At 58.7% G+C, this 26,173-nt stretch overlaps 1 protein-coding gene and 1 long non-coding RNA gene across 6 annotated transcripts; both read right to left on the bottom strand.

The window, feature by feature from the left end:
* Positions 1–9,915: 9,915 nt before the first annotated feature.
* SLC66A2 (solute carrier family 66 member 2) lies at positions 9,916–25,954 on the bottom strand. Of its 5 annotated transcripts, none has more exons than XM_060174057.1 (6): positions 25,820–25,954; positions 24,306–24,560; positions 20,676–20,824; positions 16,987–17,040; positions 11,452–11,668; positions 9,916–10,794 (listed from the first exon to the last, which is right to left on the bottom strand). In XM_060174057.1, exons 2-6 carry the CDS (start codon positions 24,506–24,508, stop codon positions 10,587–10,589), a joined length of 831 nt encoding a protein of 276 aa, XP_060030040.1. In that variant the 5' UTR covers positions 24,509–24,560; positions 25,820–25,954; the 3' UTR covers positions 9,916–10,586. The 5 variants fall into 5 exon arrangements, with proteins under 5 accessions (XP_060030040.1, XP_007537149.1, XP_060030041.1 ...); XM_007537087.3 differs by having other exon boundaries at positions 20,691–20,824; XM_060174058.1 differs by having other exon boundaries at positions 25,786–25,891.
* Positions 19,196–20,657, bottom strand: LOC132533188 (uncharacterized). Its single transcript, XR_009545106.1, has 3 exons — positions 20,633–20,657; positions 20,498–20,527; positions 19,196–20,261 (listed from the first exon to the last, which is right to left on the bottom strand). It is a non-coding gene; the product is annotated as an uncharacterized LOC132533188 (long non-coding RNA).
* Positions 25,955–26,173: the final 219 nt, after the last annotated feature.

Raw genomic sequence — 26,173 nt, 5'->3', positions numbered from 1 at the left:
CTTTAACAGATGCCGGCTGACCTACCCATTCAGATTCTTTCTCTTCTTGTATGAATGTCAGTGAGTGTGCCTTTCAGCAAATTGTCCTCATCAAATGTGGACATGGAGTTGCCCCCCTTATTTCTGATCATGATTTGCTTTCTCCTGTTTTTTAAATGTTCCCCAGAGCCCTGCTAAGCTCAGACTTATGGTGGTGGTGTGGAGATTGAACTTGGGACCCCAGACCCTTGGGTTGCAAAACTGGCAGACCGCCATGCTGTCTCCTCAGCCATCACCTTAATTTTTTTTCTTAGACTGGCTAGAGGCTTTCTGAGTTGGGTGGTCTTTTCCACAATGCAACTTACGGTATTGTCACTTTTTTCTGTTTTAATTTTAATATTTTCATTGGAGCCATATCGTGGAGATTGAAACTGGGACTTAGGCAGGAAAGTCTCTGCAGAACCATTTTGCTGACTACCCTACATTCTATATATTTATTATTTACACATTCACTAATTTCTGGCATAATTCTTTATTAACCTACTAGAGACAGAATTCGAGGAGGGAAGGAGAGTCCCCAAATCACTGTGACACTAGCCCTGAAACACTGTGACACTACCCCTGAAACACTGTGACACTCAGCCCTGAATCACTGTGACATTCAGCCCTGAAACACTGTGACACTCAGACCTGAATCACTGTGACATTCAGCCATGAATCACTGTGACACTCAGCCCTGAAACACTGTGACACTCAGCCCTGAAACACTGTGACACTAGCCTTGAAACACAGTGACATTCAGCTCTGAAACACTGTGAAACTCAGCCCTGAAACACTGTGACATTCAGCCCTGAAACACTGTGACATCAGCCCTGAAACACTGTGACACTAGCCCTGAAACACTGTGACACTCAGCCCTGAAACACTGTGACATTCAGCCCTGAAACACTGTGACATCAGCCCTGAAACACTGTGACACTCAGCCCTGAAACATTGTGACACTCAGCCCTGAAACACTGTGAAACTAGCCCTGAAACACTGTGACATTCATCCCTGAAACACTGTGACACTGAGTCCTGAAACACTATGACACTAGCCCTGAAACACTGTGACATTCATCCCTGAAACACTGTGACACTCAGCCCTGAAACACTGTGACATTAGCTATGAAACACTATGACATTCAGCCCTGAAACACTGTGACACTCAGCCCTGAAACACTGTGACACTCAGCCCTGAAACACTGTGATACTCAGCCCTGTAACACTGTGACACTCTGCCCTGAAACACTGTGACACTAGCCATGAATCACTGTGACACTCAGCCCTGAAACACTGTGATACTCAGCCCTGTAACACTGTGACACTCTGCCCTGTAACACTGTGACACTAGCCATGAATCACTGTGACACTCAGCCCTGAAACACTGTGACACTCAGCCCTGAAATACTGTGACACTCTGCCCTGAAACACTGTGACACTCAGAACTGACACTGTGACATTCATCCCTGAAACACTGTGACACTCATCCCTAAAAAACTGTGACACTCAGCCCGAAATCACTGACATTCAGCCCTGAAACAGTGTGACACTCAGCCCTGAAACACTGTGATACTCAGCCCTGTAACACTGTGACACTCTGCCCTGTAACACTGTGACACTAGCCATGAATCACTGTGACACTCAGCCCTGAAACACTGTGACACTCAGCCCTGAAATACTGTGACACTCTGCCCTGAAACACTGTGACACTCAGAACTGACACTGTGACATTCATCCCTGAAACACTGTGACACTCATCCCTAAAAAACTGTGACACTCAGCCCGAAATCACTGACATTCAGCCCTGAAACAGTGTGACACTCAGCCCTGAAACACTGTGACACTCAGCCCTGAAACACTGTGACACTCAGCCCTGAAACACTGTGACACTCAGCCCTGAAACACTGTGACTCTCAGCCCTGAATCACTGTGACACTCTGCCCTGAAACACTGTGACACTCAGCCCTGAAACACTGTGACACTCAGCCCTGAAACACTGTGACACTCAGCCCTGAAACACTGTGACACTCTGCCCTGAAACACTGTGACACTCTGCCCTGAAACACTGTGACACTCTGCCCTGAAACAGTGTGACACTCAGCCCTGAAACACTGTGACACTCTGCCCTGAAACACTGTGACACTCTGCCCTGAAACAGTGTGACACTCTGCCCTGAAACAGTGTGACACTCAGCCCTGAAACACTGTGACACTCAGCCCTGAAACACTGTGACACTCTGCCCTGAATCACTGTGACACTCAGCCCTGAAACACTGTGACACTCAGCCCTGAAACACTGTGACATTCAGCCCGGAAACACTGTGACATTCAGCCCGGAAACACAGTGACACTCAGCCCTGAAACACTGTGACACTCAGCCCTGAAACACTGTGACACTCAGCCCTGAAACACTGAGACACTCAGCCCTGAAACACTGACACTAGCCATGAATCACTGTGACACTCAGTCCTGAAACACTGTGACATTAGCTCTGAAACACTATGACATTCGGCCCTGTAACACTGTGACACTCTGCCCTGAAACACTGTGACACTAGCCATGAATCACTGTGACACTCAGCCCTGAAACACTGTGACAATCAGCCCTGAAATACTGTGACACTCAGCCCTGAAACACTGTGACACTCTGCCCTGAAACACAGTGACACTCAGCCCTGAAATACTGTGACACTCAGCCCTGAAACACTGTGACACTCTGCCCTGAATCACTGTGACACTCAGCCCTGAAACACAGTGACACTCAGCCCTGAAATACTGTGACACTCAGCCCTGAAACACTGTGACACTCTGCCCTGAATCACTGTGACACTCAGCCCTGAAACACTGTGACACTCTGCCCTGAATCACTGTGACACTCAGCCCTGAAACACTGTGACACTCTGCCCTGAATCACTGTGACACTCAGCCCTGAAACACTGTGACACTCAGCCCTGAAACACTGTGACACTCAGCCCTGAAACACTGTGACTCTCAGCCCTGAAGCACTGTGACACTCAGCCCTGAAACACTGTGACACTCAGCCCTGAAACACTGTGACACTCAGCCCTGAAACACTGTGACACTCAGCCCTGAAACACTGTGACACTCAGCCCTGAAACACTGTGACATTAGCTCTGAAACACTGACACTCAGCTGTGAAACACTGACACTCTGCCTTGAAAGTGTGACACTCAGCCCTGAAACACTGTGACACTCAGTCCTGAAACACTGTGACATTAGCTCTGAAACACTATGACATTCGGCCCTGTAACACTGTGACACTCTGCCCTGAAACACTGTGACACTAGCCATGAATCACTGTGACACTCAGCCCTGAAACACAGTGACACTCAGCCCTGAAACACTGTGACACTCAGCCCTGAAACACTGTGACACTCTGCCCTGAATCACTGTGACACTCAGCCCTGAAACACTGTGACACTCAGCCCTGAAACACTGTGACATTAGCTCTGAAACACTATGACATTCAGCCCTGAAACACTGTGACACTCTGCCCTGAATCACTGTGACACTCAGCCCTGAAACACTATGACACTCAGCCCTGAAACACTGTGACATTAGCTCTGAAACACTATGACATTCAGCCCTGAAACACTGTGACACTCTGCCCTGAATCACTGTGACACTCAGCCCTGAAACACTGTGACATTAGCTCTGAAACACTATGACACTCAGCCCTGAAACACTGTGACACTCTGCCCTGAAACACTACTCAGCCCTGAAACACTGTGACACTCAGCCCTGAAACACTGTGACAGCCTTGAATCACTGTGACATTAGCTCTGAAACACTATGACATTCAGCCCTGAAACACTGTGACACTCAGCCCTGAAACACTGTGACACTCAGCCCTGAAACACTGTGACACTCAGCCCTGAAACACTGTGACATTAGCTCTGAAACACTATGACATTTAGCCCTGAAACACTGTGACACTCAGCCCTGAAACACTATGACACTCAGCCCTGAAACACTGTGACATTCAGCCCTGAAACACTGTGACACTCAGCCCTGAAACACTGTGACATTCAGCCCTGAAACACTGTAACACTCAGCCCTGAAACACTGTGACACTCAGCCCTGAAACACTGTGACACTCAGCCCTGAATCATTGTGACATTCAGCCCGGAAACACTGTGACACTCAGCCCTGAAACACTGACATTAGCTCTGAAACACTGTGACACTCAGCCCTGAAACAGTGACACTCAGCCCTGAAACAGTGTGACACTCAGCCCTGAAACACTGTGACACTCAGCCCTGAAACTCTGTGACAGTCAGCTTTGAAACAAAGTCACACTTAGCCCTGAATCACTGTGACACTCAGCCTTGAAACACTGTGACATTAGCTCTGAAACACTGTGACACTAGCCCTGAAACACTGTGACACTCAGGCGTGAAACACTGTGATACTCAGCCCTGAAACACTGTGTCACTCAGCCCTGAAACACTGTGACAGCCTTGAATCACTGTGACATTAGCTCTGAAACACTATGACATTCAGCCCTGAAACACTGTGACACTCAGCCCTGAAACACTGTGACACTCTGCCCTGAATTACTGTGACACTCAGCCCTGAAACACTGTGACATTAGCTCTGAAACACTATGACATTAAGCCCTGAAACACTGTGACACTCAGCCCTGAAACACTATGACACTCAGCCCTGAAACACTGTGACATTCATCCCTGAAACACTATGACACTCAGCCCTGAAACACTGTGACATTAGCTATGAAACACTATGACATTCAGCCCTGAAACACTGTGACACTCAGCCCTGAAACACTGTGATACTCAGCCCTGTAACACTGTGACACTCTGCCCTGAAACACTGTGACACTAGCCATGAATCACTGTGACACTCAGCCCTGAAACACTGTGATACTCAGCCCTGTAACACTGTGACACTCTGCCCTGAAACACTGTGACACTAGCCATGAATCACTGTGACACTCAGCCCTGAAACACTGTGACACTCAGCCCTGAAATACTGTGACACTCTGCCCTGAAACACTGTGACACTCAGAACTGACACTGTGACATTCATCCCTGAAACACTGTGACACTCATCCCTAAAAAACTGTGACACTCAGCCCGAAATCACTGACATTCAGCCCTGAAACTGTGTGACACTCAGCCCTGAAACACTGTGACACTCAGCCCTGAAACACTGTGACACTCAGCCCTGAAACACTGTGACACTCAGCCCTGAAACACTGTGACTCTCAGCCCTGAATCACTGTGACACTCTGCCCTGAAACACTGTGACACTCAGCCCTGAAACACTGTGACACTCAGCCCTGAAACACTGTGACACTCAGCCCTGAAACACTGTGACACTCTGCCCTGAAACACTGTGACACTCTGCCCTGAAACAGTGTGACACTCTGCCCTGAAACAGTGTGACACTCAGCCCTGAAACACTGTGACACTCTGCCCTGAAACAGTGTGACACTCAGCCCTGAAACACTGTGACACTCTGCCCTGAAACACTGTGACACTCTGCCCTGAAACAGTGTGACACTCTGCCCTGAAACAGTGTGACACTCAGCCCTGAAACACTGTGACACTCAGCCCTGAAACACTGTGACACTCTGCCCTGAATCACTGTGACACTCAGCCCTGAAACACTGTGACACTCAGCCCTGAAACACTGTGACATTCAGCCCGGAAACACTGTGACATTCAGCCCGGAAACACAGTGACACTCAGCCCTGAAACACTGTGACACTCAGCCCTGAAACACTGTGACACTCAGCCCTGAAACACTGTGACACTCAGCCCTGAAACACTGACACTAGCCATGAATCACTGTGACACTCAGTCCTGAAACACTGTGACATTAGCTCTGAAACACTATGACATTCGGCCCTGTAACACTGTGACACTCTGCCCTGAAACACTGTGACACTAGCCATGAATCACTGTGACACTCAGCCCTGAAACACAGTGACAATCAGCCCTGAAATACTGTGACACTCAGCCCTGAAACACTGTGACACTCTGCCCTGAAACACAGTGACACTCAGCCCTGAAATACTGTGACACTCAGCCCTGAAACACTGTGACACTCTGCCCTGAATCACTGTGACACTCAGCCCTGAAACACAGTGACACTCAGCCCTGAAATACTGTGACACTCAGCCCTGAAACACTGTGACACTCTGCCCTGAATCACTGTGACACTCAGCCCTGAAACACTGTGACATTCAGCCCTGAATCACTGTGACACTCAGCCCTGAAACACTGTGACACTCAGCCCTGAAACACTGTGACACTCAGCCCTGAAACACTGTGACTCTCAGCCCTGAAGCACTGTGACACTCAGCCCTGAAACACTGTGACACTCAGCCCTGAAACACTGTGACAGCCTTGAATCACTGTGACATTAGCTCTGAAACACTATGACATTCAGCCCTGAAACACTGTGACACTCAGCCCTGAAACACTGTGACACTCTGCCCTGAATTACTGTGACACTCAGCCCTGAAACACTGTGACATTAGCTCTGAAACACTATGACATTTAGCCCTGAAACACTGTGACACTCAGCCCTGAAACACTATGACACTCAGCCCTGAAACACTGTGACATTCAGCCCTGAAACACTGTGACACTCAGCCCTGAAACACTGTGACATTCAGCCCTGAAACACTGTAACACTCAGCCCTGAAACACTGTGACACTCAGCCCTGAAACACTGTGACACTCAGCCCTGAAACACTGACATTAGCTCTGAAACACTGTGACACTCAGCCCTGAAACAGTGACACTCAGCCCTGAAACAGTGTGACACTCAGCCCTGAAACACTGTGACACTCAGCCCTGAAACTCTGTGACAGTCAGCTTTGAAACAAAGTCACACTTAGCCCTGAATCACTGTGACACTCAGCCTTGAAACACTGTGACATTAGCTCTGAAACACTGTGACACTAGCCCTGAAACACTGTGACATTAGCTCTGAAACACTGTGACACTAGCCCTGAAACACTGTGACACTAGCCCTGAAACACTGTGACACTCAGGCGTGAAACACTGTGATACTCAGCCCTGAAACACTGTGATACTCAGCCCTGAAACACTGTGACACTCAGCCATGAAACACTGTGACACTCATCCCTGAATCACTGTGACATTCAGCCCGGAAACACTGTGACACTCAGCCCTGAAACCCTGTGACACAGCCCTGAAGCATGTGACACTCAGCCCATAACGGTGTGGCCCTTGTGAGGAAGTCTCCACTTATCTCCTGCCGCTATGTTCGGTGTTGGCACCCTGGCCACCTTTCTGGACAGATGCTGTGGCAGGCTGCGTGCCAGTTGTGGCCTTACTAACCCTTCCCAGTGCTTGTGTTCACAGGTCAGATGGACTCAAGGGTGTGTGCGTTTGTGAATGGTCACGTGCACTCACAGGCACGCTCACACGTGACTGTCACCTAGCAGAGCTGGGCACTTGCAGGACAGTGCTTAAAGCTCTGAGCCCTTGACCGCTGCCTGGCCCCATGGGCCCCACTGCACATGTGCCGTCACCTCCCCACAGCCCAACAAGCAGCTGCACGGCCCCACATCTGGGGAGTACACCCCAGCCGCGCTGTCCTCGACTACAGCTGCCTGTGCCCCTCCCTGCCCATCTGGGGGTGTCAGGCTGCTGGATGTCACCTCCCCCTCGTTTGTGTGGAAGCCGCTCACCTCAGTGCACTCACCCCTGCAGAAGCCTTTCTCTCTGCTTGCAGGATCTAAAATCCACTCAAGTTTTACTGGTTTTCCTTATATTAGGACAGAGAGAGATTGAGGGAGATGGGGAGCTAGACATCTCCAGCCCTGCTCCACCGTTTGTGAGGCTTCCCCCACTACTGGTGAGGAGGGCTTGAACCCGGGCTCTTAAGCATGTGATGTGTGCGCTCAGCCTGGTGCACCACACCCAGCTCCTGGTAGCCTGTTCTTTATGCTGCCCAGTTCACCCCACCCTAGCATACTCTATTCTCGTCTATCCTACCCTATTCTTTTCTATTTTACTATATTCTTTTTCTGCCATTTTCCCCATTTTGTTGCCCTTGTTACTGTTGTTGTCATTGCTGTCGTTGTTGGATAGGACAGAGAGAAATGGAGAGAGGAGGGGAAGACAGAGAGGGGGAGAGAAAGACACCTGCAGACCTGCTTCACCGCTTATGAAGCGACTCCCCTGCAGGTGGGGAGCCGGGGGCTCCAACCGGGATCCTTATGCCAGTCCTTGTGCTTTGTGCCACCTGCGCTTAACCTGCTGTGCTACCGCCCGACTCTTGCCATTATATTTTTTTCTGGAGCCAAATATATATATTCTTACATTTGGGAAGACAGAATTGAGAGGGCAGGAGGACATGGGGAGAGACAGACAGCTGCAGTCCTGTTGGTCTGCTTCTAAATTCTGCCTGAGACCCCTTCTGTTTCACTGGTTTAATTCCCCCTGCTTAACCCTGGATTCTATTCACATCACCACTGTTAACTCAGCACCGCCTGCCTCAGGGCACTGGTTTCATCCTCACTGTTTGCACGCTTTCTCCTTCTCCCTGGCCCCTATCCTACGGACATCCTCTGTGATTTTAGAGAGCTGAGATTGCGCTACGTTCCACATGAACAAAGACTGAACCGCGTACCACTCAGCCACGAGTCCCTGGTCGTCTCTCTCCTGCCCGCGAAGCCAGCCCGGCGCAGTCCCGCTCACGGTGACACGTGCGCTCTACTGGGTTTAGCCCTGCCTGCCCCCTAAATGCACCCTTGACCCCCTCTGGGCCTTTCACAGGCTGCTTTCACCTCCCCGTCCACCAGGAAGTGTCTGGGGGCCCTGACTGGGCGGCCTGTCTGCCCACACCGTCTCTCCGAAGGTGCTTCCTGGTCCCAGCTCCATCTCTGGACCCCCAGAGGGAGCAGGGCCACCAAGGCCCCAGGACTCAAGCCTCAGCCAGCTCGACTCCAGGGAGGGCCAGGGGTCAGAGACCGGCCTCTTCTGTCCAGGGTATCTGCCGGAGGCTGGACGCTGTGCGGCTGAGCAGCCCGCCTACATCTGGGGGCCTGATGGCTCCTTCCTGGGTGGCCGGGGCACAGAGGGTAGTCACTCCAGCCATGTCCAGTCACCCACCCAGGAGGCTGCTCTCCGAGCCTCGTGGCTCTGCTGACCAGCATCCTGGTGTCCCGACTCAAGATGACCAGGCCTCAGGTGACACCTGGGTGGGGGCTGTCAGGGCTCCTCCCTCAGGTTCACCCTAGGGTATTGTTCTGGTTCAGGCGGATCCGATTGGCAGGGCCCCACTGTGGGCCCCTCACCTGCAGACCACCCCCCCTTGCTGTCCCTTGTTGGGTTGACTGGCAGGAGGTCCTGTGTGTGAGGGCACCGGTCTTGGGCACGAGGGGGCTGCCCTCCCCGCGTGGCTGCGGCTGAGCTGGATGCTGTTACCTGGCCACACAGGCCGGACACGGGGACGGTCACACCCCCAGTGAGTGGCCATCTGCCTGGGGTGTGCTCCGCAGGGCCCCGGGCTCTTCTCCAGGGGATGCCTCCTGACCGGTGCTGGGGTAGCAGCAGGAGCCCCAGTATCCCCGGCCCTTGTGTCGAATGTCCTGTCAGCTTGGTGGCTGTGACTCAGCTCTAGCCCTCGGCAGAAGTCGCACCCTCCTGGGCCAGTGCAGCAGACAGGGGAGCCCATGCCCCCACACCCCCCCACGACCCCCATGGACCCTGTGCCCCCCCATGTTCCCCACACCTCCCGCACCCCTATGTCCCTTTCGTCCCGTGTCCCCCACAGCCGCCCTGCATCCTCATGCCTCCCATGATCCCTGTGTCCCCTACAACCCCAGTGCCCCTATGTCCCCTGCATCCCTGGGTCACTCAGGAGGCCACCTGGGTCCAGAGCAGTTTACTGACTCACAGTGTCTAGTGCTGGCCACACGCCTAGCCACGGTGCCCGGGCTGGCCGGCTGACAGTGCTCGGCAAATCACACAAGATCAGGTGGCAGGAGCTGACCACTGGGGATGGGGGGGTTGTCTGGCAGGGACAGGGTATCTGATGGGCTGCGGTGAGGCTGGACGCAGGGGGCCAGCCGAGGGTCCATGGGGGCCAGAGTCCTCCTCGGCCAGTCTCTGGGCGCCAGGCCCAGCCCCCACCCTGGACGCTTCAGGCCACGACCCCAGTTGGGATGGGTGGGGTTCTGGGTGCTCCTGGCCGGTGGGGGGGGGGCGCTGCCTCTGACCCCCGGGGCCCCCGACAGGCTGTGCTCCCCAGGAAGCTGTGACAAGGAAGGGTGCAGGGCTGCACTCCAAAACCATGTGACCAGGGAGCAGGGGATGCCCCAGCAGCCCCACAGCCTCCATGGGGCGAGGACCCTGCCCCGTGGCCCCACCTGGACCCCCAGCCATGCCTGGACAGTCCTGAGCCTCTGTCCTGGCTGCTTTCACAGGGGTGGGGGGCCGCTCCAGTCCGGCCCCGGGTGCAAGTCTTGCCAAGCTGCTCCTGGGGGTGGGGAGGCAGCACCCAGCCCGGCACCGGGTGCAAGTCCTGTCGCATCTGCTGGCTCACAGGGCCTTGGCGCTGGCAGGGTGCACGGCGTGCAGGGTGGGCTTGGGGGACTGGCGGGCGAAGGTGTAGGCCTGGCCCAGGATGGCCAAGTCCACCAGGACCTGCAGCAGCCCGCACACCGAGAACTGCAGGGGCGCCCCGTTCAGCAGGAAGTAGGCCGTCTTGAAGGTGTCCCCACTCGTCCACATGACCACCATCTTGATGCTGTGGACACAGGCGACAGGCTCAGGGTGGGGGGCAGGGTCAGGGGCCCCAAGGGAGGTCTGGGAGTGGGAGTGGGGACGTCCACATGGCGTGGTGTGATGTCACAGCCGGTCGGGCCTGGCTGGACACTGGCCTGCAGGCCTCCTGGGGACAGCTGTCCACAGTCCACTAACCCTCAGCCCGTGCCCAGGAATCAAGGGTCGGGTCAGAGGTCATGATACCTGACCCCTGCAGGACTGTGTGACACACCCACCCAGGTCCCCTGTGCCCTGTGCCCCGGCCCCACATGGGCGCTCTGCTTCCTGCTACCCTCCCTTCCCCGGCCTGTCTCCCCCCATGGGCACCCCCCTTCCCCGTGAGCTCCCCCCTCCCTCCACCCACCTCATGGCCCCCACGAACTCCCCTCCCCCAGAAGTACCCACCTCATGCCCCACGAACTCTCCTCCCCCAGAAGCACCCACCTCATGCCCCACGAACTCCCCTCCCCCAGAAGCACCCACCTCATGCCCCACGAACTCTCCTCCCCCAGAAGCACCCACCTCATGCCCCACGAACTCTCCTCCCCCAGAAGCACCCACCTCATGCCCCACGAACTCCCCTCCCCCAGAAGCACCCACCTCCATGCCCCAAGAACTCCCCTCCCCCAGAAGCACCCACCTCATGCCCTCAGTGGAGCGGTTCTGATGGTTACGGTAGAGCTGTGGCACGCCCAGCATGGCCTCAGTCAGCACGGCTAGGAAGCCCAGTGTCTCCACGAACAGGACAGAGTCGAGGGACAGGTAGGTGACGTAGCCAGCTACGCCCGTGAAGGCGACCACGCACTGCACATAGTCCCAGAAGCTGCTCCAGCGCCAGAAGTGCTGGGGGTCCAAGTCTGGGGGACGGAAGGGCACATGGGAGTGAGGCCCAGGGAGGCCAGGCAGGTGTGGGCTCTGCTCCTGGCGGTCAGCCCGCCCGCCCTCCCCCGAGAACAGGCACAGGGGTGACGCCAGCACTGGAACAAGCCAGCCCGCTGCCAGGGGTCCCAGAGCTGTCTCCGATGCCTGGCAGCCGCCAGAGCTGGGACCTGGCAGGGGGCGAGGGTAGCGGGCCAGGGAAGGCCAGGTGTCGGCTCTGTCTAAGGCTAGTCAGGCCGTCCAGTGGTCCAGGCTGCACCCGCCTGCTCTCCAATCTCCCCACACCCAGGCCCTCTATCAGACCTCCAGAGACACCGACCTCTGAGAAACCTGACCTCCAAGCTATCTGACCTCAGAGACATAACCCCCGACCTCCGAGCTATCTGACCTCAGAGACATACACCCCTGACCTCCAAGATATCTGACATCAGAGACATACACCCCTGACCTCCGAGCTATCTGACCTCAGAGACATACACCCCCTGACCTCTGAGATATCTGACATCAGAGACATGCACCCCTGACCTCCGAGCTATCTGACCTCAGAGACATACACCCCCGACCTCCGAGCTATCTGACCTCAGAGACATACACCCCCTGACCTCCGAGCTATCTGACCTCAGAGACATACACCCCCTGACCTCCGAGCTATCTGTCCTCAGAGATATACACCCCCTGACCTCCGAGATATCTGTCCTCAGAGACATACACCCCTGACCTCCGAGCTATCTGACCTCAGAGACATACACCCCCTGACCTCCGAGCTATCTGTCCTCAGAGACATACACCCCCTGACCTCCGAGCTATCTGTCCTCAGAGATATACACCCCCTGACCTCCGAGATATCTGTCCTCAGAGACATACACCCCTGACCTCCGAGCTATCTGACCTCAGAGACATACACCCCCTGACCTCCGAGCTATCTGTCCTCAGAGACATACACCCCCCTGACCTCCGAGATATCTGACATCAGAGACATGCACCCCTGACCTCCGAGCTATCTGACATCAGAGACATACACCCCCGACCTCCGAGCTATCTGACCTCAGAGACATACACCCCCTGACCTCCGAGCTATCTGACCTCAGAGACATACACCCCCTGACCTCCGAGCTATCTGACCTCAGAGACATACACCCCCGACCTCCGAGCTATTTGTCCTCAGAGACATACACCCCCTGACCTCCGAGATATCTGACCTCAGAGACATACACCCCCTGACCTCCGAGCTATCTGACCTCAGAGACATGCACCCCTGACCTCCGAGCTATCTGACCTCAGAGACATACACCCCCTGACCTCCGAGCTATCTGTCCTCAGAGACATACACCCCTGACCTCCGAGCTATCTGACCTCAGAGACATACACCCCTGACCTCCGAGCTATCTGTCCTCAGAGACATACACCTCCGACCTCCGAGATATCTGACCTCAGAGACATACACCCCTGACCTCCGAGCTATCTGTCCTCAGAGACATACACCCCTGACCTCCGAGCTATCTGACCTCAGAGACATACACCCCTGACCTCTGAGATATCTGACACCAGAGACATACACCCCCTGACCTCCGAGCTATCTGTCCTCAGAGACATATACCCCGACCTCCAAGCTATCTGTCCTCAGAGACATACACCCCTGACCTCCGAGCTATCTGTCCTCAGAGACATACACCCCCGACCTCTGAGCTATCTGACCTCAGAGACATATACCCCCGACCTCCAGAACTGCAAAGGCAACAACTTGAATCAGCAGAGCTGACGCCAGCTCCCATCACGGCCAAGTTGACACAAAAGGCCCGACAGTGACCTGAGCTCCACAGGGAGACAGAAGGGGCACGTGTGCCAAGGACATGGGTCTGAGACCAAGAGGACCCCCAGCAGACCCCTGTACCCCTGCAGGCACACAGGGCTGTCAGTCACGTGGCACAGGAGGCGCCAGGAGTTGGAGCAGCCCCCGCCTGGAGGGCCCCACCCAGAACAGTTGGGTGGGGTGGCAGGGTCACAGGACAGCAGGGTGGTGGGTCGGGGTGGCAGAGGCCCGGGGTGACGGCTGGCTGGAGAAGGGAAGCCAGGGCCACCTGGGAAACAGGCCTGCACCCACCTGCTGCCACGCCCTGGGCAAGGGGACCATCACTAGGGAGGACATACAGCCCAAGGCCGTCCACCCCCAGCCCCCACTCTCACACGTGAGATCAGAAAGAGCAGGCTCCAAAGAACTAGCGCTGAGGAGCCATTCTCACCACCGCCAGCCAGCCAGGGGCACCAGCCAGCCTGTGACCACAGCCCGCACTGCCGACCGTCACTGCCACCTGCTCGGGGAGTCCTCACAGCTGGGACGCCTGGGGAGGGCGCGGCAGAACACCTCAGTTCCCAGCAGGTCACTCACCTGCATCAGAGGCGCCTCTGGCGGGTGCTCCCAGGACCAGGAGGGCCCAAGCGGGAGTGGGTGACCCCACAGGCAGCCCTGGGAGACCTGAGCCGCCCCGGCTCGGCCCACGCGCCCCCGTGCGGCCGCCGGCAGAGTAGCCGGTGCAGGTCAGCCGGGTTCCATCCAGAGCCTGGGTCCCAGCACTGCCGGGGTCACGCCTGCCGCATCCCCCTCAGATCAGGACCCGGCCCTGGCCCCGCGCCCTCCGCGGCCCCCTCGGCCCCACGTCCCCACCCCGGGGCTGGGCCCAGCCCGCTGCCAGACCCCACTCCTCACTCAGGCGGGAGGCCCTGCAGCCTCCCTGCCACCCAGGTGCTCTGCTCCTGTCGGCTCGAGGCCCTGCTCTCCGTTAACTGGCCCGCACCAGGCTCAGGTGCTTTCTGGGCCCCAGAGACAATGCGCAGGCGGGGCGGGGCGGGGCGGCAGGGTGGCTGCCCAGCCGGGGGTGGGCAGCAGCCGCAGCAGGAGGCGGGGGTCGGGACTCACTGGCTGGGCCCACAGCTAGCGGGAGGCATCCCGCGGAGCACAGACATCCAGGAAACATCCAGGCAAGGGCCACACACACACAGCTCCGCAGAGAAACAGGAAACAAGGAGCCTGTGGAGGGGCTGGTTCTGGACTGTGCAGAAAGACCACAGAGCGGCAGGACCCGCTGTCAGAACCGACGTCGCATGCAGAATCAGAGGAGGGGCGCTGAGGGGCCGTCGAGGGGCGAGCAGAGTAGGCGAGGACAGGCCGCTGCGGACCGGAGTCTCCACAGAGCTTAGAGAAACCTTCGGATGTGAAGACAGCTCCACAGAGGTGGTGCCGCCAGAAGATCCCGGAGGGTCGGGGACAGTGGGACAGAACCGCGGGACACTAGACGCGTGTCCTCCCGGGGGAGGGAAAGGAAAGTACTTGACTAAACAGCAACGGAGAAGCCCCAAGTGTGAGGCGAATCTCAGCCCACACAGCACAGCACAGCAGAGCAGACATGAAAAGACCCCCAAGTAGAACAAGCTAAAAGATCCCCCCTCACACGGCCAAGTGTGAGCACTGAGCGCCCCTGAGACAGATCCCGGCATGAAAAAGAGGAGGGTGGAGTTGGAAACACACCACCACCTCCTCCTCGGCTCAGGGGCTAAGAGCTAGAGCGGCGGGGAGGGACTCGGAGCTCCGGGGGTGGGAGCTGTGCGGAGTTGTACCCCTTATCCTGTGGTCTTGTCGGTGTGTCCATTATATGAATAAAAAATGTTAAAAAGAAAGGAAAGGAAAGAAGAGGCTAGAGCACATTGTCCCGCCATAGTGGGCCACGTCTCACAGCAGTAAGAGGCTTGGGAAGCCCACAGCCAGGTTCACATCGAGCAACATCCCTAGGAGTAAGTGAGTCAGGAAAGACGTCAGGGGGCCAGGCAGTGGTGCGTCTGGTTAAGTGCACACACTATAGGGCGCAAGGACTCGAGTTCAAGCCCCGGGTCCCCACCTGCAGGGGGGAAGCTTTACAAGTGTGACAGGTGCCTCTCTCCCCCCTTCACCTTCTCTCTGTCTCTAGCTAGTAAATAAATAAATTTTTTTTAAAAAAGAAAAGAACTCTTGAAGGAGATTAAAAATAGTTCAAGGTAGCGCAGGTGGCGCAAAGCACAAGGACCGGCATAAGGATCCCGGTTCGAACCCCCGGCTCCCCACCTGCAGGGGAGTCGCTTCCCAGGCGGTGAAGCAGGTCTGCAGGTGTCTGTCTTTCTCCCCCCCTCTGTCTTCCCCTCCTCTCTTCATTTCTCTCTGTCCTATCCAACAACAATGGCATCAATAATAATAATAACTACAACAATAAAACAACAAGGGCAACAAAAGGGAATAAATATTTTTTTTTAAAAAAAGAATTCTAGTTAAACGTATGGGATGTGGTATGCCTAATGTAATTAAATAGAGAGCTCTAAGACTTCACGATTATGCCAGAAAACCCGGAGAGGAAAGAGTGCCTCCCTTCCCCATGTCACCTCACAAGGCCGAGCTCAAAACCAAGGAGACCACAAGAAGGACCACACCTCACAGATGGCAGACAAGCCCTTGACTGAACAGCAAAGGAGCCTGGCTCACACAGGAGAGGGAGCACACGGCACAGCTGGGAGGTTCCTGCCTGAGGCCCTGAGGCCCCGGGCTCAGTCCCCTGCACCACCATCCGCCAGAGCTGAGCAGGCTCTGGGGGAATAAATGCACTGTCACCTCAAGATACACGGAAAAGGGTTTGACATCTTCTCCTCATGAGAAAAGCGAAGCCTCAACACAGAAGGGCATTTGGTCTGCCTCACCAGAGGCGCGTCTGCAAACCCCGGCGAGAGGGGTTCCAGGTGACGCTCTCCCACCTGTCAGCGCAGGAAGCAGACAACAGCCCCAACACAGCCCTCACCTCTGCCTGGGGACGTGCGGGGCAGCACGCAGAGTGGAGGGAGGGAGGGAGGGAGGAGGGGTCTCCAGCTGAGAGGCCGCGGGCAGCTGAGCAGAGGCAGCACTGGGCCTGCCGTGCCCAGGAGTGACAGGCAGAGCAGCTCCAGACACAAGGGGACACTTTGGGGTGGGTTTGAGAAAAATTTTCTGGGCCAGGCAGGGTGGACCCAGTTGAGCACACACGTCACTATACAAGGACCCAGGTTCAAGCTCCCGGTTCCCACCTGCAAGGGGAAAGCTTCCTGGATGGGTGGTGAAGCAGGGCTGCAAGTGTCTCTCTGTCTCCCCTTCCCCTCTCAATTTCTATCCTATATAGTTAAAAATGTGGCATGCCGGGTCAGCAAGGGGCAGTTAGTGGGGAGAGGTGGCTTGGTTTCATGCACAGAGATGGGGAGGAGGCTGGCGGGGCAGGACAGTGGCGGGGCAGGGGCGGCAGGTACGTACCCAGGAGGGCCCGGCGGAGGGGTGTCCTGCCAGCCTCATCCTTACAGTCTGCAACTGCGGCCAGAGACCAGGGGAGGGAGACAGGGGATGGAGGAGGGATGAGGGAGGAGGGAGGGAGGAGGGAGGGAGAAAGAAGGGAGGAGGGAGACATGGAGACAGGAAGACAAGAAAGGGAGAAGGGAGGTGGGAGAGGGAGGAGGGAGACAGGAGAGGAAGGGAGGCAGAGGAAGGAGGGACACGGGAGGAGGGAGACAGAGGGTAGTGTGAGCTGGGGACTTGGGGCACCCAGCTCGCAAGGCCCTGCAAGACACTTGCCCTGCTGGCTGTCCAGCCCAGGTTTGGGTAGGGGAGTCTGGCCCAGAGCCAGGCCCTGCTGTGACAGGGGACCCAGACACCAGCGCCCAGGGCAGCTCCTCCTCCAGGAGCTCTACTGTGAACCAGGGACCAGGAACACCAGCGGCCACGCCACCAAGCAGAGGCAGGGGTGGTGCTGGGTCCCGACCCACCCAGAGCCAGTCACTCTCAGCTCACCCACAGGACAGGGACAAGGACGAGGACGGGGACCAGGACAGACAAGACAGACACCAGGTTAGAGACCAGGACAGACATCAGGACACGGACCAGGACAAGGACCAGGACAGACACCAGATTAGAGACCAGGACAGACATCAGGACAGGGACCAGGACAAGGACCAGGACAGACACCAGGATGGGACCAGGACAGACATCAGGACACGGACCAGGACATGGACCAGGACAGACACCAGGTTAGAGACCAGGACAGACATCAGGAAACGGACCAGGACAGACACCAGAATGGGACCAGGACAGACATCAGGACACGGACCAGGACAAGGACCAGGACAAACACCAGGTTAGAGACCAGGACAGACATCAGGACACGGATCAGGACAAGGACCAGGACAGACACCAGGTTAGAGACCAGGACAGACACCAGGGTGGGACCAGGACAAGGACCAGGACAGACACCAGGATGGGACCAGGACAGACACCAGGTTAGAGACCAGGACAGACATCAGGAAACGGACCAGGACAAGGACCAGGACAGACACCAGGGTGGGACCAGGACAGACATCAGGACACGGACCAGGACAAGGACCGGGACAGACACCAGGGTGGGACCAGGTCAGATGCTAGGACAGGGACCAGGAGACCAGTGTTGCCTGCACGCTGGAGAATGGGGGCAAACTGAGCTCTCAGAGTGAGAACAGCACGGGGTGAAGGCATGTGGGAGCCTGACTCTCTGAGGTGGGCGTTTCCAAGTCCACAGCTGCCGTACCATGGGGTCACGGAGCAGAAGGATGGTCACCTGGGGTCACTACTGACAGTGGGCACCTCACTCCTCCCAGTCATGCCCACTAGGCTGGAGTGGACAGTGGGCTGGCCTCCTGCTTGCTACTCCCATCAGGCCCCGGCTCCATCAGGAGGGAAGTGGGCGGCTGTGGGTGGGCGGCTGTGGGTGGGCAGCAGGGGGTGGACATCTGGGGGTGGACAGCTGGGAGTGGGCAGCTGGGGGTGGGCACTGGCTGCAGGCCCGCTGGGGCCTCGACTGGGCTCCAGTCCACAGCGGCCAGCACTAGAGCCCACCAGCTGCCCTGCCTGTGCTGGGCACATGTCCTGCTGCTCAGAAGCAAATGTCCATGGGTGCTCCTGGCCAGGCCCGCCTGCCACACAGGCGCAGAGCTGGATGCGAGAGAGCACAGCCACAGACCGGGGCTCGGGAAGGACACGGCCGGCACCTACACCCTCGCTGATAAGCCACACAGCAAAGCCCCCAGGGACCTGTCCAAGCCACACACCAGCCTGGCAGAAGGCAGGACATGTCAGGAGGCCCAGGTCCCCTCTTTCTCATTAATAAATTAGTCTTATTTATACTACTTTGTTTTATTTATTTAAATGATATAGAAATCAAGAAGGAAGGGAGAGAGGGGGAGAGAGAAGGAGAGGGAAAGGGAGAGGGAGAAGGGGAGAGGGGGGAGAGGGGGAGGGAGAGGGAGAGAGAGAGGGAGAGAGGGGGAAAGAGAGGGAGGGGGGAGAGAGAGAGGGAGAGGGGGAGAGAGGGGGGAGAAAGAGGGAGAGAGGGAGAGGGGAAGGGAGAGAGAGAGGGAGAGGGAGAGAGAGGGAGGGGGAGAAAGAGGGAGAGAGAGGGAGGGGGAGAGAAAGAGGGGAGAGGGAGAAGGGGAGAGAGAGAGGGAGGGAGAGGGGGAGAGAGAGAGAGAGGGAGAGGGGGAGAGAGAGGGTCCTGCAGCCCTACCCCACTGCCCATGAAGCTTCCCCACAGCAGGTGGAGTGTTGGGCCTTGAACCCAGGTCCTTGCACACTGTAATGTGTGTGCTCAGCCAGACCTGGCACCGTCCAGCCCCTAACAAATAAATCTTTTAAGAAAGAAACACAGCCTCAGGCCCTCAGCTCAGAGCCAGCTGACTAGTGTCTGTTTGCCTCAGGCTTTGGGGGGGGTGTATGCAAGCCCAGCCCACCCCCCCAGGACCCCCAGGAGGGGAGGCCGGACCTCTGCGCTGAGGACAAGGTGCCGCGGCCACTCCAAGCCACAGCCTGTGGCGGGTGTTTCCTTCTCTACGTGGTTTCTCCCCCAAACTGCGGCATCCGTGGCCCCCTTAGGATACCACCCCACCTGGGGACAGAAGGGGAGGTGACACTCTCTCTCTCCCTCCCTATCTCCCCTGCCCCTCTCAAGTTCTCTGCCTCTACCCAATAATAAATAAATAACAATAAGAGACAAGAAAGTAGGTGGTTGCTGCTCTGGTGTCACCGAGCTATGAGGACACAAGTCTGCCTGAGACTCCTCTCCTGCCAGCTCCTCTCTGCCTTCCACGTCCACCTCCTCTAACCGCTGCAGCCCTGCTTCACGGCTTGTGAAGCTTTCCCTGTGCAGGTGGGGACCAGGGGCTTGAACCCAGGTCCTTGTGCACTGTGATGTGAGCGCTCAGCCTGATGTACCACCACTTGACTCCACAGCCACCTACTTTCTACCAGGTCAAGCGACTGACATTCCTCTGGCTGGACGCAAGAGCCCAGTGCGGGTCCCGGGGTCCACTCCTGCTCCAGACTCGGGCACCAGGAGAGGACGCGCAGAGTCCTGAGGAGGCACAGCTGGCAGTCAGAGCAGAGACCAGCACCGGACACACCAGTGGCAAGGATGCAGCTCTGAGGCCATACAGGGCCACATGGGGCCACACGGGGCCTCTGCAGAGGACCAGCCCCCAACGTGGGGAGTCCCCGCCTGAGAAGCCCACCTGTGCAGTCCCCAACTGTGCAGTCCCCACCCATGCAGTCCCCGCCTGAGAAGCCCACCTGTGCAGTCCCCAACTGTGCAGTCCCCACCTGTGCAGTCCCCACCCGTGCAGTCCCCACCTGTGCAGTCCCCACCTGTGCAGTCCCCACCTGTGCAGTCTCCACCCGTGCAGTCCCCACCTGTGCATTCCCCACCTGAGAAGCCCACCTGTGCAGTCCCCACCCGTGCAGTCCCCACCTGTGCAGTCCCCACCTGTGCAGTCCCCGCCTGTGCAGTCCCCACCTGTGCAGTCCCCGCCTGTGCAGTCCTCACCTGTGCAGTCCCCACCTGTGCAGTCCCCACCTGTGCAGTCCCCGCCTGTGCAGTCCCCACCTGAGAAGCCCACCTGTGCAGTCCCCACCCGTGCAGTCCCCACCTGTGCAGTCCCCACCTGAGAAGGCCCGGCGCTTCAGACCCAGCTCTCCAGCTGCGTGGACCTCGGTGCAAAGCCTGAGCATCAGCAGCATGGCCAGGATCATCACCACACTCTGCCACAGCAACGGAGACTCGAAGTGCCTCCCAAACCTGGGGACAGACAGGTGTCAGGGGACAGAGCCTCTCCCAGGGCACACAGGAGAGAAGGCCACTGGGGACAGACAGGTGTCAGGGGACAGAGCCTCTCCCAGGGCACACAGGAGAGAAGGCCACTGGGGACAGACAGGTGTCAGGGGACAGAGCCTCTCCCAGGGCACACAGGAGAGAAGGCCACTGGGGACAGACAGGTGTCAGGGGACAGAGGCCTCTCCCAGGGCACACAGGAGAGAAGGCCACTGGGGACAGACAGGTGTCAGGGGACAGAGCCTCTCCCAGGGCACACAGGAGAGAAGGCCACCGGGGGCAGACAGTCAGGGAAGGATGGACAGCCCAGGGACCAGGGTCCATCATGAGTAAGGGATCACAGGCAAGGGATCACGAGTGATGGGTCACAGATGAAGGGTCATGAGGGAGAGGGTCATAGGCATGGGGTCACGGGCAAGGGATCACAGACATGGGGTTACAGGTGAGGGGGTCTCAGGTGAAGGGTCACGGCAGAGGATGGGTCGTAAGTGAGGGGTCACGGGCAACTCGTGGGCCCTCGCCAAGCCTGCTGCACCAGAAGGCTGAGCCAGGCCTTGGACGGAGCTGGGGAGGCCAGGCCCTCAGCGCCCAACTGAAACGAGTGTCCAGAGGTGCCGGGACAAAGCTCCCTCCGCACATGGCAGAGGCCAGGTCTGGACACGGGAGCGGGGGTGCCTGAGCTGGGGGATGCCCCCCATAATAACAAATAATACTTTTTATTTTTAAAAGAAAGAATAAGAAAAAGAGCGAGGGCAGGGGACACAGCATAACGGTTATGCAAACAGACCCTCATGCCTGAGGCTTCTAAGTCCCAGGTTCAATCCCCTGCACCACCATAAGCCGGAGCTGAGCAGTGCTCTGGTGTTTCTCTCTGTGTGTGTGTCTCTCTCTCTGCATTCTTCTAATAATAATAATAATAATTTTAAAAAAGAAGGAGAGCATGCAAGTGCTGAACCAGGTCCCGCCCAGCCGCACTCCTGAGCTGGGAAGCCCTGGCTTCGCTCCTGCTGCCAAAACACGGAAACACTCAAGCAGCCAAAGATGCAGCCAGCCTGCCAGCGAGTCGGAGAGCACGTTGTCCCCAACAGCCTGACAGGACAGAGCTCAGGCCGGGCAAGCCCTCCGCTGGACAAGGCAGAGAACACTGCTCCTACTAGGCACAAGGGCCACACTCCTGCCTCCCAGCTGCCCTCGAGTGCTGGACGGTGCGGCCCCAACTCGGCTGGGAGGGAAGGGCATTGGGGTCCCATCACCCAGGGGGACTTGGGGTGCAGCACCACACCAGTGGCGAGAAGCAGGTGTTGCCACAGTGGATACAAGGACTCCGCCTCTCCCAGTGTCCCCTCCAGTGCTGGCAATGTCACCACAGCTGCCAGTGACACGGTCTCCTCACACAGTGCCCAAGTGGAGTGGGGTCAGAGGTCATGCAGTGACGGGCCCTCAGCCCTCCCCTGACCCAGGAGGTGTCGGCCTAGAGGGGCCAAACGCCAGGACCCAGGTGCCCAGGGGCTGGATCCGGGTCTCCAGGGTCTGCACAGACCAAGGCTGGCTCCTCGAAGGCCTCCCATCCCCATGTGCTCATGACTTCTGCCTGGCCTCTGACCTCGCACTGACACGTGGAACCCTGAAACCTGTCCCATCACACAGGCTGCTTTGCAGGGAGATGAGGCACAGGGTCCCAGAGAGGCTGCAGGACCCAGCAGGGGACCCAGAGCAGGACAATGGCTCCAGTGGTCCACAGGAGGGAGGGTGTTCACAATGGAGAAGCCCGCACGAGGAGGGGTCCACAGGAGGGCAGAGGACCCACAGCGGGCAGTGAGGATGATACTGGCACCCCTGGCAGCAGCACCCCAGGAACCCAGGTCTCTGTAGGGACTGAGCTCATAGCCCCCCGGGTCCTCACTGACCAGGACAGCTCAGGGTGCTGGCCTGAGCACTGAGCTCAGGCACGTGGACACAGCTGCCAGGGACAAAGTCCAGGGCACATGCCTCATGTGGTCAGCCTGGCTGGACGTGAGGTGCTGAGGCCGTGCCCCTACCCCACCTCCTTCAGCCTTAAGCCTGGGATCAGTGTTGGGTTTCTGTTTTCTATTCTGTGGGCTGTGTGTTCCCATCTTGAATAGGCTTTCCAGGAGCAGGACCTGTAATGGAGCAGCTCCAGCCTGGGGCCGTCCTCCCAGGACACCCAGCTTCCCGGCCCAGTGCCTGCGGTGCCCGGGTCTGCTCCCCTAGCTGCCACGAAAGCCCTGAGGACTAGGAGGGGGGCCACCTAGCCAGGGGGGGCAGGACTTGTGAGAACGGGAACCCCGGGCAAAGGCTGGCTGTGAGGGCAAGTGCGCTCACCTGGGGAAGAGAGAAGCCAGCCAGGTGGCAGCCACAGAGCCAGGTGACAGAGCCAGGTGGAAGCCACAGAGCTAGGTGACAGCACCTGAGGCAAGTGACAGAACCAGTGACAGCCACAGGACCAGGTGACAGCACCTAAACCAGGTGACATCCACAGAGCCAGGCGATAGCACCTGAACCAGGTGACAGCCACAGGGCCAGGTGACAGCCACAGGGCCAGGTGGCAGCCACAGAGCTAGGTGACAACTACAGGGATGGGTGGCCAGGTGACAGAGCCAGGTGGCATTCACAGGGCCAGGTGACAGCCACAGAGCTAGGTGACAGCCACAGGGACGGGTGGCCAGGTGACAGAGCCAGGTGATAGCCACAGGGCCAGGTGGCAGCCACAGGGCCAGGTGGCAGCCACAGATCCAGGTGGCAGCCCCAGGTCCAGGTGACAGCCACAGAACTAAGTGACAGTCATACAGCCAGTGACAGCCACAGATCCAGGTGACAGCCACAGAACCAGGTGACAGCCATCAGCAGAGCGCCTAGCTGGTCAGGGGTGGGGGGGCACTGGCTTGTGACCTCCTGGGGACAGCGTTAGACTCAGGCCCCACACTCAGAGTGGGACACATCCTCTTCTGTGCCGACCACAACTCCATGGACATCTGGCACAGAGCCCTGTCGCCGCGCCCCGGAGCTTCGGGCCCGAAAGCTCACTTCCTCCCACTTCAGTCAGCTTCAGCAACGGCCGAAATTAATTTCAGTTTTCTTACCAGAGTAAACTAATAAGAGGAAGTCGGGCTGGGAGGGGGTGAGGAAACTAGGCTCCTAGGTAGTTTCCAGAAAGCTGGCATCCCAATGTCAGCGCGTGTGACCCTGGGGCTGGGAGGCACGGGCTTGCACCATCAGCTCTGGCCCCTCTCACACAAACAAGTCTTTAAAAAAACAAATGTCACAGCACATGGCGTGGCTAAAGGGGATAGAAGGTCCACGGCCCCACAGCTCACTGGGGCACAACCGTGGAGCCCAGCAGGGCTGCCTGCGCCCTCCCACCGACCCAGGAGCAGGCCAAGGTCCCCAGGCAGGCGGCGGCAGTGCCCCCAGCCCCGGGGCCGCTCACCAGAAGAGGATGCGCAGAATGTTGGCCACCAGCAGCACCAGGCACACATGCGTGGAGAAGCCATCCGCGTTCTGCGAGCGGCGGATGTCGCGGTACTGCGGGATGTAGGGCACCACCCCTCCGAACACCATGGCCCCCGCGGCCGCCCAAGACGCCAGGCGCTGCAGCGGCACCAGCAGCCAGTCCAGGCCCTCGGCCTCCATGCGGGCGGGGCACGTGGGGCTGGGGGCGCCCCGAGGCCTGCAGCATCAGGGCCTGCGGGAGGCTGGGGGTCAGGGCGGCCGGGGACCCCGGACAGAGAGGGGGCGCAGCCAGGGGACCCTGACAGAAAGTAGGTGGGGCTGGGGACGCACCTGGGAGCAGGGTCTGGGGACCCGGGAGCACGGCTGGAGCGGGGTGTGGGGACCCGGGAGCACCCAGGAGCGGGGTGTGGGGACCCGGGAGCACCCAGGAACGGGGTGTGGGGAGCCGGGAGCACCCAGGAGCGGAGTCTGGGGAGCTGGGAGCACCCAGGAGCGGAGTCTGGGGAGCCGGGAGCACCCAGGAGCGGGGTGTGGAGACCCGGGAGCACCCAGGAGCGGAGTCTGGGGACCCGGGAGCACCCAGGAGCGGGGTGTGGGGACCCGGGAGCACCCAGGAGCGGAGTCTGGGGACCCGGGAGCACCCAGGAGCGGAGTCTGGGGACCCGGGAGCACCCAGGAGCGGAGTCTGGGGACCCGGGAGCACCCAGGAGCGGGGTGTGGGGACCCGGGAGCACCCAGGAGCGGAGTCTGGGGACCCGGGAGCACCCAGGAGCGGGGTGTGGGGACCCGGGAGCACCCAGGAGCGGAGTCTGGGGACCCGGGAGCACCCAGGAGCGGAGTCTGGGGACCCGGGAGCACCCAGGAGCGGAGTCTGGGGACCCGGGAGCACCCAGGAACGGAGTCTGGGGAGCCGGGAGCACCCAGGAGCGAGGTCTGGGGACCCGGGAGCACCCAGGAGCGGGGTGTGGGGACCCGGGAGCACCCAGGAGCGGAGTCTGGGGACCCGGGAGCACCCAGGAGCGGAGTCTGGGGAGCCGGGAGCACCCAGGAGCGAGGTCTGGGGACCCGAGAGCACCCAGGAGTGGGGTGTGGTGACCCGGGAGCAACCAGGAGCGGGGTCTGGGGACCCGGGAGCTGGTGTGGGGACCCGGGAGCACCCTGCAGCGGGTGTGGGGACCCGGGAGCGGGTGTGGAGACCCGGGAGCACCCTGCAGCGGGTGTGGGGACCGGGAGCACCCTGCAGCGGGTGTGGGGACCCGGGAGCGGGTGTGGGGACCGGGAGCACCCTGCAGCGGGTGTGGGGACCCGGGAGCGGGTGTGGGGACCGGGAGCACCCTGCAGCGGGTGTGGGGACCCGGGAGCGGGTGTGGGGACCGGGAGCACCCTGCAGCGGGTCTGGGGACCGGGAGCACCCTACAGCGGGCACATGGCCGGGCCTTGGATGAAGGGGCGCCCACCCTGATAGCGCGCAGGAGCCGCCCGCAGGCTCACCGATCACCCGGCACCGGGTCAGTCTGTCCGTGGGTCCCTCCGTCTGACCGTCCGAGCTCAGGCCGACGTGACGTCACAATGCCGACTCCGCCCCGCGCGTGGCGGCCGCGCACCGCTGGGTCCTAGCGCCGGGCGGCCGGGCCTGGAGGGTGGGGGGCTGAGTCCGCAGGGAGGACGAGCGGGGAGGGCGGCAGGGGCAGGCCCAGACGGGGCAGGGGCAGGGGCAGGGGCAGGGGGAGAGGGGGAGGGGTAGGGGGAGAGGCAGAGGGAGAGGGGCAGAGGGAGAGGGAGAGGGAGAGGGGCAGAGGGAGAGGGAGAGGGGCAGAGGGAGAGGGGCAGAGGGAGAGGGAGAGG

This window comes from Erinaceus europaeus, chromosome 15 (genome assembly GCF_950295315.1).
Source record: "Erinaceus europaeus chromosome 15, mEriEur2.1, whole genome shotgun sequence".
Lineage (NCBI taxonomy): Eukaryota > Metazoa > Chordata > Mammalia > Eulipotyphla > Erinaceidae > Erinaceus > Erinaceus europaeus.
Note: the sequence above shows the minus strand (reverse complement) of the source record. Positions and strands in the feature narration are given on the sequence as shown.